General features: G+C 38.8%; 1 protein-coding gene across 19 annotated transcripts; it reads left to right on the forward strand.

The window, feature by feature from the left end:
- The first annotated feature begins 10,451 nt into the window (after window positions 1-10,451).
- LOC136450142 (uncharacterized) lies at window positions 10,452-14,622 on the forward strand. 19 transcript variants are annotated; one of them, XM_066450463.1, is made up of 6 exons: window positions 10,452-11,148; window positions 11,278-11,397; window positions 11,542-11,737; window positions 12,779-12,800; window positions 13,708-13,733; window positions 14,068-14,622. In XM_066450463.1, the coding sequence occupies exons 2-6, from the start codon at window positions 11,354-11,356 to the stop codon at window positions 14,452-14,454; spliced, it is 675 nt and encodes a 224-aa protein (XP_066306560.1). In that variant the 5' UTR covers window positions 10,452-11,148; window positions 11,278-11,353; the 3' UTR covers window positions 14,455-14,622. The 19 variants fall into 19 exon arrangements, with proteins under 19 accessions (XP_066306560.1, XP_066306566.1, XP_066306564.1 ...); XM_066450469.1 differs by having other exon boundaries at window positions 11,570-11,737; XM_066450467.1 differs by having other exon boundaries at window positions 11,584-11,737.
- The last annotated feature ends 347 nt before the right edge of the window (window positions 14,623-14,969 follow it).

The following is a 14,969-nucleotide window of genomic DNA, read 5'->3' on the forward strand; positions in this document are numbered from 1 at the left end:
TCGGGTGATAGGACGAGGCATCTATTAGAGAAACATATTTACTTACATTATTCTTTATTGAAAGCTTTTAAAAGGTTGCATGCTACAAAGGGTTCTTATTTAAATTATATGTCTTGTATCCCACAAGACAACCCTAGTTCTCTAGGAAAGCAGTAAAGGAACTACTACTACTCCAAGTTTTCAGTCTTCGGCATCCGTGCCCGTATCAGACGAAACCTCATCTTCATCTGAGAAGTACACTAACTCCTTAGGGTCCTCCTCCTCTTCTTCATTCTCGACTTCTCCGGGAGCTACAATCATTTTTTCATCAGTAACTTCACCATCCCCATGAGGAGGATGAAGTTGAGCATACAGCATATGGACATTTTCATGAAGGATGGCATTGTCCATCTCTAGGTCCTCTACGTAGAACTCCAACTCATTGACGCGTTCGTTGGCCGCATCTTCTCGTGTCTAGGCTTCATTCCGTAGCTCCATGGTCATGGTGATACCCCTTTGCATTTCCACCAGCTCTTCTTGGTCTTTGGCATGAGCTCAATGAAGAGTGTTGAGCTCCTTGTTAAGGTTCTCAACGTTGGCGGGGTTGCTTGAAGATCCTTCCTCTTCTAGGTTCTTGGAACTTCCTTCACCAAGCTCGTGATTTCTTGGTGCCAATTGGTGACGCGGGATTCCATGAGGTCCGGTGGACTTGCGTGCAGTTTTCTTGGTCTTTGCCATAGCCTAAAGAATTTAGGGTAGGACTATAAGAATAGCTTGAGGATAACGGAGGTTAGCAAGAATGGGATTGACATTACTTACCCAACCACTATTAAGGGGAATTTTTATGCAAAGTGCTCAAGCATGATGCATGAATCGATCTTACGAATCTAAGTACAAAAGATTGATATAATCATAAGCACTAGATTTTCATAATACATAGGACAAACCTAATCATATTATCCACCACAAACTTTCAAATAAGACAGGATTGAGGCTAGATCATAGGTAAGAAGAAAGAAATTGAACTTTCAAAATATCATGTTTATTTTCATTGATCCAAATCATTTTGAAGGTTTTCCAAAGTAACCTACAATGATCTTAGATGGGAACTGCTCTGATACCAGCTGTGGCAGAACCTCCTAAGGAATTAGGCCCACATGCACCTATCATTGTCTTAACAGACCTCGGATAGCGTACACGAGTTCCCAACAACTCAACAGGTTTGTCGGGTGTCCTCGGAAAACCCGAATCATCCACGTTTCTCCTTTCAAACAGGATCCCAATCACAGTCATTGCAGATTACAACAGTTTATTCAAATATATACCAGAGTAAAAGATAGCGGAAGTCTTAAGATAACATTATTACAAACCAATTGTTTTCAAAGTTACAATACCATAAGTGTCATACAACCATAGTAGCGAGATAATATTACATTAACTTTATTTATCAAACAAACTAGTGCCTTGTCCAAAGGCCATTCATCACTCCTCATCGTCATTGACTTCAAACACAGACATGCAGCAGGGACCAAAACAAGCCTGCGCATGCGACTCACCTATAACAAGGGTTAACAAACCCTGAGTACAAAAGTACTCAACAAGACTAACCCAATGTAACGGGGTGTAAGACTTTAGAAATGCAGGGGTTTGGGACAAGGTAAGGATGTAGCAAGATTCAAAAGTTCTTTGCCAAAAGCTTACTATTCTTCATTCTATTTTCGAGTTTTACCACTAAGTACCTTTTGTTCATTATTTCAAACTAAATGTACATTTTTCATATTCTGTTCCTTCTCAATCCATTCTTATTCTCATATTTTAGTAATTCACCAGTACTACATTGCTTCTGTAATGAAACGAGTCTCCATATCCACGGAGCACCGGCAATTCGAATTGATTCAAGTCCCAGCTGGGGATTCCTTATCACACGACATATGTAGAACTTAATCTTGCATATATCAACCTTGCTACCAGATCCTCCTATACTAAGCCGTCTCTACGCCACCCGAGAGTACAGCACACCTCAAATCCGGCCACATTCCAGCCATGAGGGTACACGCTACTCCCGCCATCTCTCCACTCCCAGTGCACGGGCATTCGTCTTAGTATTGGATTAGCCGAAGTAGGCTTACCGGAGTATGTGACCAGTACTACAAAGTGTCTCGTTCAGAAGATCCACAATGAGTGGCCTTTAAGCGACATAGTCGGCAACATTACCCAACATTCAAGATAAGTTATCCGACTATTCTCTAGTTCATTCTACATTCTTTCTTTCTTTGGCCAGTATGCCATCTTTGATTGTATTGAAACTTTTACTTTGAAAGCCTACCATAAAGCATACTAAGCATACTACGCCTTTATAAAATGAAAACATCTTCAAGGATGGTAAACAATTATCAAGGTAGGTAATGCATCAAGTAGGTAACATTTGAATTAAACAACTTAATGCAATAAATAACATAGGTGATAAACTTTTGAAAGTAAACAAGGTAATGGCTTAATGCATAAACCGGGGCTTGCCTTCGTTGACGATCTCAGATTCCGGTTCAGTACCACAATTATCGAATCCCGTGACAACTGGGGATTCTTCCAGAACTTGCTCAACTAGAATCATTTCATTCTCGGGTTCTACATGAAATGATAACATATGCTTTAACATGATGATAATGTAAACATGATGCTTTCACGGCACATGAAATGTAAAAACAACACCCACAAACGATTTTATTTCGCGGTACAGTTGCAAGCCAACAAAACCAACCTATAACCCCATCATTAAGAATCACACATGTGACTTGACATAATGGATCTTGGAACCCTACTGGTCACAAAACATGACCAAAACAAGATCCAACACTAATCAACACTTAGGGTTTCGACGAGTTAACTTGTTAATGACTTTTGTTATCACATGAAATGTCATTAAGATTTACTAATTACAAATTAGATATTAGTTCAAATACTAATCAAGGTACTAAGGATCATTATAAGTGAATGACCCAAGGTCAATAATCAATTCTAAAGTCAAACAAATCCTAATTGATTAAACATTAATTAAATGAATAATAAATTAAATAATTAAGTCTACATTAGTCATAAAATAAACTTTGTCCAATTAAGCTCAAATTTTTATGTAAGCTTCCTCATGATAAATTAGTGTACCAAAATAAATTTCACAATTTTTGGAGTTATATAGTGACCTACAAAAATCATGGAAATTGCATTTTTCAATTATTGGACTAAATATTTGAACATTAAAAATTTATTCAAATTTCAAGTTTCAAATTTTTAAATCATACTAGAACATGTACAGAAGCTACCCACAAATTTTCAGAATTTTTGGATGTGTAGATAAATTCCTACAAAATTGCAAAATTGCTACACTATTCAAAATCAGAAAATAACCAATTTCCACTGTTCTTCTTCCTCAGCTTCACTGACAGCCTGGGCCCGCTGTCAGCGACACAACGAAGCTGCACGGTGGCGCGGCCAGTTCCGGCCAGCAAAACACGCCGGTGGTGACTCTTCGACAAGACGGACTGCTCCTACATGATCTACACCAAGTCGCGCATCTATCCCAAGCCTCAGAACAGAAAAGGACACACCGGATGGAACTCGACGCCGGCCATGGCGGCACGGACCCGACGGTGGTCGAGGTAACTAGGGCTACGATGCAGTAGAATCAAAGGAAGAGTGAGCAACATGCTCTGGAGCTCACAGTGATCACGATGATGTGCTTGGTGCAGTCGGAGATGGTCTGGAGTAGCCTGGCCATGGTGAAGGCAGTCGCGGCGGAGCTCTGACCGGTCACGGGGAAGACGGGTTGCGCCGGGCGATTCCGGCCAACACCAGTGACGAGAGCAAGTCGAGGAGGAGCACAAGACCAAAGCGATCGCGTTGACGTAGCTGGGAACGACAGACGCGGCTCGACGAGACCTACGGCGAGCGGCGAAGCTACGTGGTGGCGGAGCAGAGCAGAGGGAAGAAATGGGAGCGACGGCGGCGACGGTGACTATTTATAGCCCGGAAGGAGGCGTCCGGTGTCGCCAACGCACGGGCGGGCTTGCCACGGTGACATCGGCGTGTCACTGCGCGTGAAAGCGATGAAAACCGATCGGCGGTGAACTCCGCGTGGCGCCGGCGGCAAGCAGTGAGGTGGAGGTGAAATTTTGAAATAATTACAGAACTGCCACTGCATTCATATCTCAAATTACTCAGAAATTTTCTAAAGAAGTTGAAAATCTCCAAAAATGAAAGTTGCTCAACTTTTCAAGTACTACAACTTTGGTTTAAGAAACATTTTCAAATTCTGCCTCCATTCTGAATTTCACATTTGGGGTACATTTAAAGATTTGAATCATTCCAAAATTACTCCAAATTTTGTATGTAAACTTGAAAAACTTTGAATACCAAAGTTGACCCATATAAAATAATCTCCAACTTTGCTTTTTGCCTCAACCCCAAATTCCTCATGGATTTTGAATTAGTAAAAAGGGGCAAAAAGGACTTTTATAATTTGAATGTGAATTCAAATTTGATTTGTCTTCCTTTTACTTAAATTTTGATTTTTGACCAGCAACATGGCCCATTAGGGTTATTTGAGTCAAATGACACATGGCCTCACATGAACACATGAAATTTGACCCTTGTGGTCATGATCTGTATTTAGGGTTTTTTTAAACACATCACATGAAATAACAACATTATGAAATAAACCTTATTTAGTGAATGCATTCAAAACTTTATACTATATGAATGCTTTGCAATGCACATGATGACATGTCAAATTTTAGTATTAGGTCAAAACACCAGAGGTGTTACACATAGCAACCTTGTGAGCTTAGCCAAAGTCCTCCCACTCATCTCCATCATTGATCCATCATCATTGTGAGATTGGGAGAGAATCCAAGTGCATTGCTTGAGTGATTGCATCTAGAGGCACTTGGTATTCGTGTTGCGCTGCGGATTTCGCTTGTTTCTCTTGGTGGTTGCCACCACCTAGATGGTTGGAGCAGCGGTGAAGGATCGGCACGAGTTGGTGATTGTTCGTGGCCGCCTTCGGTGATTGTGAGGGGAGTTGTACCTTCCCCGGCGGAGTGCCGAAAGGTAACTCTAGTAAATTGCTTGTGTCATTGAGTTACCTCACTTGTGGGTCGGTTCTTGCGGTGTCCAATCGCGTGGACGAGGTTTGTGAAACACCTCTTAGCCACCGAACCACCAAGTGTTGGTCGACACAACGGGGACGTAGCGTGTTGGCAAGCACGTGAACCTCGGGAGAAAATCGATTGTCTCTCTTCTTTGGCATTCTCCCGGTGATTGGCTGTATATTCATCTTGTGATTGGTTCATCCCCTACACATCGGTATAATCACTCTACTCACTCATTTACATTCTTGCAAACTAGTTGATACAAGCTCTTTAGTGTAATTAGAATTGAGAGCTTGCTTTATTATTTACATTCATCTAGTTGAGCTCTTTAGAGTAGCAAGGTTGAGAGCTCTTAGTGAGTAATTACATAGCAAGTTTGTGTGCCTAAGTATTCATTGCAACTAGAATTGTTGGATAGGTGGCTTACAACCCTTGTAGAGCTAGAGCAAGTTTGCATTACGCTATTTGTCATACTAATCAAATTGCTCTAGTTGATTTGTAGATTTTTAAATAGGCTATTCACCCCCCTCTAGCCATATTAGGACCTTTCATCGCGGTAGGGCATCAGACCCTATGTCGGACGGTCCGATGGCCCTGTGTAGCCGAGTTCGACGGTCACTTATGTGACCTAACAGCTCTATCTCATGGTGGCACCTATTTAAGGTGGGCTTATGCTCTTGGCACTTTCACATACTTGACATCCTTGTGAGCCTAAGCAAAGACCTTCCACTCATCTCCATCATTGATTCATCATCATTGTGAGATTGAGAGTGATTCCTAGTGCATTTACATGAGTGATTGCATCTAGTGGCACTTGGGAATCGTTGTGGCTGTGGAATTCTTGTTACTCTTTGTGGTTGTTGCCACCTAGATGGCTTGGAGCAGTGGAGGAGCATTAGCATGAGTTAGTGATTGTTCATGGCCATCTCTAGGTGATTGTGAGGGGTCTTATACCTTCCTCGACGGAGAGCCAAAATGTAACTCTACTGGATTGCTCATGTCATTGAGTTACCTCACTTGTGGGTAGGTTCTAGCAGAACCCAGTGTTGGGCTAGGTTTGTGGAACACCTATTATCCACTAAACCACCAAGTGTTGGTCAACATAATGGGGACTAGCGTGCCGGCAAGCATGTAAACCTTAGGAGAAAATCTTGTGTCAAATTGTGATTGGAATTCTTCTGGTGATTCATTTAGCATTCATTGATTGGTTCATCATCTCTTGCCATGGTGGTATAATCACCTCACTCACTCTCTTGTATTTACATTCTAGTGAAGCTAAGCTCTTTAGTGTAATTAGTTTTGAGAGCTAGCTTGTTTTATGAGTAGTTTTGTTAGTGAGGCTCTTTAGTCTAGTCTTTGAGTGCTCACTAACTTAGTTGGCACTACTAGAAATGTGTTCATCAATGACGATTCGGTCGTGACGCTTACAAATTTCGTCACAAAACAAGCGCCTTCTATGACGAAATTTCCAGCTTCGTCATAAGTAACAAGTGACGGAGCTTTGGCACGAAGAATAATGATGAAAACAAAAGAATCGTCATAAAACAACAAAACTAAATTGTCATAGATCGTTTGGTTTGTGTACCACCTCGAGGACGTGGCGTCGTGGTCCCACCAGTAGGTCCCACCTCGAGGATGTGGCGATGCGGTCCCACCAGCAGGTCTCAGCCTGAGGACGTGGCGGCGAACAAGTGGGGCAGCGTGGCCCACACGGTCCAGGTGGACCTGCATCCTTCCACCTCCCTTTTTTTGCCAAAAAATAGCGCACGTAGGGAGATTCGAACCCATGACCTGTTGCTAGACATGTTGGTGCGTTACCACTGGAGCACTCGCCGTTTTGTGATAAAGGCATGCATGTTTTTCTATTTGTAAACGTATAACTTGATAATTGATGATTGTTTTTCCTAAAATTTTCTAAAATCATTCTCTATCAATTTATTTTGTTAGTTTTGTCAATATATACATATGAAAAGTTTGAGCAATTTAAATTTTGAATTTCAAAAAAATGCAACTTCAGACAAGATTTTGGTTCCCCAAATGATTTCAGCTGAAAAAGTGATAAATGCCAAAGTTGAATAACTCTTCAAGATCTACAACTTTTGTATTGGTCATTTCTTCATATGACAAAGTGGTAACGACATTGTTCACAAATGTGACACATCTCTCATAAGGTTTTATAAACTATATGAAACATGTGTAAGATTAGTGAACAATGTGTGCTAAAAATTTATCAAATGAATAAATGACCAAAATAAAAGTTATATATATTCATGAGTTGAACAACTTTGGTATTCATCGCTTTTTATGTTGAAATCAATTTGGGTCTCAAATTTTGGTTCGAACTTGTTGTTTTTTAAAATTTTAAATTTGAAAGGTTCAAATTTTGTCAAATGACAAGATGACTAAAATAAAAGTTGTAGATATTAATGAGTTGAACAACTTTGGTATTCATCACTTTTTATGTTCAAATCATTTTGGGTCTCAAATTTTGGTTCGAACTTGTTGTTTTTCAAAAATTCCAATTTGAAAGGTTAAAATTTTGTCAAATGACAAGATGACTAAAATAAAAGTTGTAGATATTAATGAGTTGAACAACTTTGGTATTCATCATTTTTTATGTTGAAATCATTTTGGGTCTCAAATTTTAGTTCGAACTTGTCATTTTTTAAAATTTCAAATTTGAAAGGTTCAAATTTTGTCAAATGACAAGATGACCAAAATAAAAATTGTAGATCTTGATGAGTTGAACAACTTTTGTATTCATCACTTTTGCATATGAAATTATTTAGGGTTTGAAAATTTGGTTTGAACTTGTCAAATTTCAAATTTCAAATTTTAAAATGTGTAAAACATTGTCACATCCAAGTTTGATCAAACTTAAATGCTGAAGCATAATTTTAGAAATTTTTAGGAAAAAAACCCATCACATTTGGAGTTAGTATGAGGGAGGACAACTAGCTACAAAGTTTACCTACAGATTAAAAAGATAAATCACACTAGATGTTCCTTACATGATCTTAGTGAACAGTGTGATTTCTTTTTTTAATCTGTGGGTCAACTTTGTAACTAGTTTTTCTTCCTCGTACTAACTCTAAATCTGATGATTTTTTTTCCTAAAATTTTCTAAAATCATTCTATATCAATGTATTTTGTTGGTTTTGTCAATATATACATATGAAAAGTTTGAGCAATTTAAATTTTGAATTTCAAAAAAATGCAACTTCAGACAATATTTTGGTTCCCCAAATGATTTCAGCTGAAAAAGTGATAAATACCAAAGTTGAATAACTCATCAAGATCTACAACTTTTGTATTGGTCATTTCATCATATGATAAAGTGATAACGACATTGTTCACAAATGTGACACATCTCTCACGAGGTTTTATAAACTATATGAGACATGTGTAAGATTAGTGAATAATATGTGCTAAGAATTTGTCAAATGAAGAAATAACCAAAATAAAAGTTGTATATATTCATGAGTTGAACAACTTTGGTATTCATCGCTTTTTATGTTGAAATCAATTTGGGTCTCAAATTTTGGTTCGAACTTGTCGTTTTTCACAATTTCAAATTTGAAAGGTTCAAATTTTGTCAAATGATAAGATGACTAAAATAAAAGTTGTAGATATTAATTAGTTGAACAACTTTGGTATTCATCACTTTTTATGTTGAAATTAATTTGGGTTTCAAATTTTGGTTCGAACTTGTTGTTTTTCACAAATTCTAATTTGAAAGGTTCAAATTTTGTCAAATGACAAGATGACTAAAATAAAAGTTGTAGATATTGAAGAGTTGAACAATTTTTATATTCATTACTTTTACATCTGAAATCATTTAGCGTTTGAAAATTTGGTTTGAACTTGTCAAATTTCAAATTTCGAATTTTAAAATGTGTAAAACATTGTCACATACAAGTTTGATCAAACTTAAATACTTAAGTATGATTTTAGAAATTTTTAGAAAAAAAACCATCACATTTGGAGTTAGTACGAGGGAGAACAACTAGTTATAAAGTTTACCCACAGATTAAAAAGAGAAATCACACTGTTCTAGATGATCCTTACATGATCATAGTAAACAGTGTGATTTCTTTTTTTAATTTGTGGGTCAACTTTGTAACTAGTTTTTCTTCCTCATACTAACGCCAAATCTAATGATTTTTTTTCTGAAAATTTTCTAAAATCATTCTCTATCAATTTATTTTTTTGGTTTTGTCAATATATACATATGAAAAGTTTGAGCAATTTAAATTTTGAATTTCAAAAAAATGCAACTTCAAACAAGATTTTGGTACCCCAAATGATTTTAGCTAAAAAAGTGATAAATACCAAAGTTGAATAACTCATCAAGATCTACAACTTTTGTATTGGTCATTTCTTCATATGACAAATTGGTAATGACATTGTTCACAAACGTGACACATCTCTCGTAAGGTTTTATAAACTATATGAGACATGTGTAAGATTAGTGAACAATGTGTACTAAGAATTTGTTAAATGAAGAAATGACCAAAATAAAAGTTGTATATATTCATGAGTTGAACAACTTTGCTATTCATCACTTTTTATGTTGAAATCAATTTGGGTTTTAAATTTTGGTTCCAACTTGTCATTTTTCAAAATTTCAAATTTGAAAGGTTCAAATTTTATCAAATGAAGAAATGACCAAAATAAAAGTTGTATATATTCATGAGTTGAACAACTTTGGTATTCATCGCTTTTTATGTTGAAATCAATTTGGGTCTTAAATTTTGGTTCGAACTTGTCGTTTTTCAAAATTTAAATTTGAAAGGTTCAAATTTTGTCAAATGACAAGATGACTAAAATAAAAGTTGTAGATATTAATTATTTGAACAACTATGATATTCATCACTTTTTAAGTTGAAATCATTTTGGGTCTCAAATTTTAGTTCGAACTTGTCATTTTTTAAAATTTCAAATTTGAAAGGTTCAAATTTTGTGAAATGATAAGATGACCAAAATAAAAGTTGGAGATCTTAATGACCTCTACAACTTTGATGTTTATCAAATTTTCATTTGAGATTATTTAGTGTCTCAAAATTATTTTAGTAGTTTTGATTTTAATTTTTTAAAATTTAATTTTTTTTCTCATTTTTAAAGGTTCAATTTTGTAATTTTAAACTGTTGTAGTTGTTTTAGTTATTATATATGTAAATATATCTATAAAAAAATTATAGATTTTTTGTGCTGTATTATTTATTATTACATATGAATAATTCATTTTAATTCAGAATTTTGAAAAAAAATTCAACTGTAGGGACGGCTTATAACCTAAAATAAAAGATTGAGGGTCATTCCCCTTCCCTCCCCTCCTTCCACTGCGTCGGCCCCGGAGGCGAATAGGGCCGACTAGGGTTTCAGCCCCCGGCGACACGTCGCCGCTCGACTACACCAAACCATCAGCCGCCGCCTCCCTCACTCCACCTGACCATCGCGGTCGTGGCTGCCTGGCGCAACACACCACACCTAATCCCGACCAGTGCGCTCCACTCCCACCCCATTGGAGCAGGTCGAGGCTGGGGCATGGCGCATGGAGGAGGCAGGCGGTAGCACCCCACCCTAGCCAAGCGCTTGCCGTCCCACCGTCGCCCCCTCTGTCTTCCAGTCAGCTAGGGCCAGATCCGGCCAGAGCGCTGCGATTCTCACCGACAAGTGCAGAGATTCAGGTAGTGGAGTATCTATTTCGGCCGGGGGCACGGCAGATCTGGCGGCGGCGCAACCCTGCTAATGCTCGTCCATGCGATGCGACTCGAGTCGTGGCGCCGCCAACCTTCCTCCTGACGTCGATGCGTCTCTCAGCGGTGAGGCAGGCCGCTGCTCATTCCAAAGCTGGTTGATGCCCACGAATCGAGGTCAGCGACCCCTACCCGATCTGCGTCTCAAGCCCGCCGTCTCCTTCTGCCTCCTCGCCTCCAATCGCCGCAGCCACGACGACCGCAAGAGCGGCCGCTGCGGCCGTCAGATGCGATGCCGGCCTGTCCCCACACCCGCTTTGTTCACGGTGAACTAGCGTCGCCGGCACCGTTTGTTTTGCCTCAACTTATATGAACTACGTCCGATTAGTATTTGTTTTGCTTCAGCTTATATAAAGTATGAACGGATTGGTTGCTAATCCGCACCTACTTTCCAGGATTCCAACGTTGAAGCGGATTGGGAATGATCAGATATGAATCGATTCAGATCAACATTATAGCCCTGTCTTACCGATGGATACCCTATTTTTTATCGCACAACATCTATGCAAAGTCAGGTCAGGCCTCCTATGTATTTCCAGATTATGCATCTATGTCCTGTTGTCTTACCTATCATCACGAATGGAGTTCAATAGTAATCCTGCTGAATGATGCTTACTATTGTCATGCATATCTATTTGGATGCATTTCGTTATGACCAGTGCTGGAGGGATCCTGAGTTGGTCACAGATGTGTTTCTACAGGTCTTTGCTGACCTTCGTGTGGCCGCACAGAATTAATAATGCAGAGATAACAAGCATCCACGTTATTGTCCTTATCTGTTTATCTCCTCATGATTTTTCTACAGATCCATTAATCAGGTTTGCTCAAGCGACGTTCCCCAATCACGATCCTAAGATGAAGGTACAAATCCATTCTTTTTTTTTCTACACTGTCTCTTTTGCAGTGTACTATTTTTTCTTCAAAGCACGTACCCATGTGCCTATTCGACGTCTATATACTATTGCACTATTACCTGTTTACTAATTCAGGGTATGCCCTTCCTATGTATATGCTTGATGCATTCAGCTGACCTAATTTACTCTAAAATCTGATTGCTCTAAGTACTACTTTACATTTCCATGCCATTGCCTTCGTGTATATACTGGAACTGAGTACATCATGTTAGTGTCAGTTCCAGTTGTACCATGCAAAAAATAGAGAAAAGCCACCTATCTTGCAGGGATGTCAGCTCTGTAAGTTTAGGTTCGGTATTTTTCTACAATTAACCCATACTTCTAGATTATGATGCCAGAATAGTGACGTCTACGGTCTGCAAACAAAATCATTAAAATAGAATGCCACTTTCTGTTTTCCTTTGTTTCCTTACATTTACCTCCTTTCCATCTATCCAATATCTTAATGTTTGTTTTCTAACTTTCTAATTTGCCATTTCAATTGACGGCTGTGCTGGCAGTAGTCCAATAAATCGCGGCTCACCTGCTGATTGTACAGGAAAGTCATAAGGCCTTCCTTCTTTCAGTGCCACTTTCAGCTGATCATTCACTAGCTACCCACCTTATCATTTGTTCTGCATATTAAAGGTTCAAAGTGATAAGCAATTTATTGTTGAAAAGAAGGGCAATAGTTTGGCGAATGCACGGTTGTACCAAAACTGACCTCCTGCGATTTGCTGTTGTTATTTGTTGCTGAAACATTCCCATGATGACCCTTGCCTGCCAAGTGGATTAACAACTGATTCGTTTTCAGTAATCACAGGCCTTTTTTAAAAACGGACATAGATTATTGCATTTGGATCAGTGCGTTCCGGTTCTTACAAACAGCAGTGGACAACTTATCTTACTGAAATTTTCTTTTCCTTCTACTTGCTACACTATATTTGATTTTGTTAGTTATCCACCCAATTGCTCTAACTATTGCTTTCTTGCACTTGAATACAGGCTCATGGCATTACCTTCATGTATGCAGATGTTGCTGTCAATTCCAGTTGTTCTGTCAGTTCCATCTAATCTCCCCATTTCTTACATGATGAGTTCTTCCCGATATTATTAGCGATGTAGTTTCCTTTAACAAATAATTGCTTCATCCATCATCATGTTCTCTTTGCATAATTGTGGTAAGTATAATCTTTATGAACTGTACTATGACACACCATCGTCAAATTTACAGTCCAGCATTTCTCGATTTCTCATTTTTTTGTTATTTCAACCATAATCAATACAATTCAACTAAAATAGTTAGATACATGACCTCCCGAATACAACAATTCATCTCTTTTGATTTGCAAGTATACTGTTGATTTAAAAACTAGCGTTCGGTCGATGGCTTTTCATAAACAAGTTGCATAGTTCTGCCAACCCTGTTGCCATTTCATTCTTATGTGCTTATTGTTTGCTAATTGACTTTCACCTCATGCCTGTTCCTTTTATCCTACAGTGCCTTCAGTTTGCGTGATGTTCCATGTATAATCATATGATGTGCTATAATTCCGGCTGGCTAACCCGTGCGAAGCACGGGGGTACCTGCTAGTAAGAACTTTAAATTTGAGGCCGGTCACATCCATTTTACTGTTCATCCGGAGCTCTCCCAGACTCAGGTCGCTGTAGATCAGCAGTACTGGGTATCGGGTCCGTGATGCACAGTAACGGATCCTCGATGAACAGTTCCCGACCGCTATGAAAACAGTACCGAACCTTCTTTTTTTTGTTCCTTATGCACATGTCCTTATGTGTTCTTGTGCTATTATAATAAGACTTAGAGAACGTGGACCTAGTATCTAAAGAAATTTGTTTAGTCGGATAACAATCCGTTTTCTTGCTATTGCCAAGAGAATTGACAATTCTACTTATTCATGCTCATATGTGCAGTGGAGGAACTAGCAAGAGAAGCAGTTGTAAGTCACGACATCTGTTTCACTGTGCCAACAACTATTCATTAATTGGATAATATGTCTTGTTTCAAACATTTTGTATTCTGTCTTTTGCTCAAAACTGGTCATAATCCAATATAGCTAGACATACTTGCTAAATAATAATCCTATGTTGTTGACTTCTACTTGTATTCAATTACCTGACAACAAATAAATGACTCATGATTGCATACCTATTTGGCATCAGTTTCTGTCAATGCAGCATAGGTTTTTATTTTTTAAAATACATCTTGTGTGATATTTCCTCCTCAAATTAATGCAATAAGTATCAACTAATGATGGGTCATTGCTGTTTCAGTCAAATATGGAAGCTTTGAGGACAGAACCTGTTGCTGAAGGTGAGACAGCAGTGTCCAGTGTGCAGGTTGTGTCCCAGGTGCTCTCCCAGAACAGCTCAAACCTTTTCCTGAAGAGTGTTGGCATCAAACTAGTGCCATCCTCCAAATCATCATCATCAAATGAAAGCGAGCTTCGGGAGCAACTAGCAGCCGAAGCTACGGCTGCTGTACAAGGTGAAATCGATGAACTCAGGAAGAGAAGTGAAGAAGCTGAGGAAAAGCTGGCGAGGACACAAAAGGAGATGGATGAGTATAAGAAGCTGACAGAGATAAGCAACAAGGCAATGGAGGAGAACAATGCGCTGCTCAAGCGTATCTTGGCCATCAACAATGCTTCTTCGACATGAGCGCTGCTCGTAGCTGCTGGTTCATTAAGCAAGGGGTCTGCTGGTGATTTTGTTTATGTAGTAACTTATGTTGCTGGTGGTTGGCAACTTTTTATTATTTCCTGTGATGTTAATGTGAACTGAGATGAAACTAGTAGTTCAAATGTGATGTCTAGTGAGTTATGTGAACCGAGTTTAGAATTGTTGATTAAGTTGTTGGTCATTGGAATACTGGATCTGTTAATTTATGGAAGCTTTTAGTCATTCCAGTATTATTTGTATTCTGTAATGAAATCAGCATGTGCACTTGTGATGAATTATCTAACCTTTCTGTGATGATTTGGTAATTGATTCAGTGACGAATTTCTATTTACTTCAGTGACGAAAATGAGAACCTATCATAACACGCCTTGTGGCCCAATAAAAATTGGACACGTGGACCATCCACATCACTGGCCACGTCAGCTGCCATGTGGTCGGACACGTCACCTGCAATGTGGACGCGCCACGTGGACAAGACATGTCAGCTGCCAGCG

The sequence above is a fragment of the Miscanthus floridulus genome, chromosome 5 (genome assembly GCF_019320115.1).
Source record: "Miscanthus floridulus cultivar M001 chromosome 5, ASM1932011v1, whole genome shotgun sequence".
NCBI lineage: Eukaryota > Viridiplantae > Streptophyta > Magnoliopsida > Poales > Poaceae > Miscanthus > Miscanthus floridulus.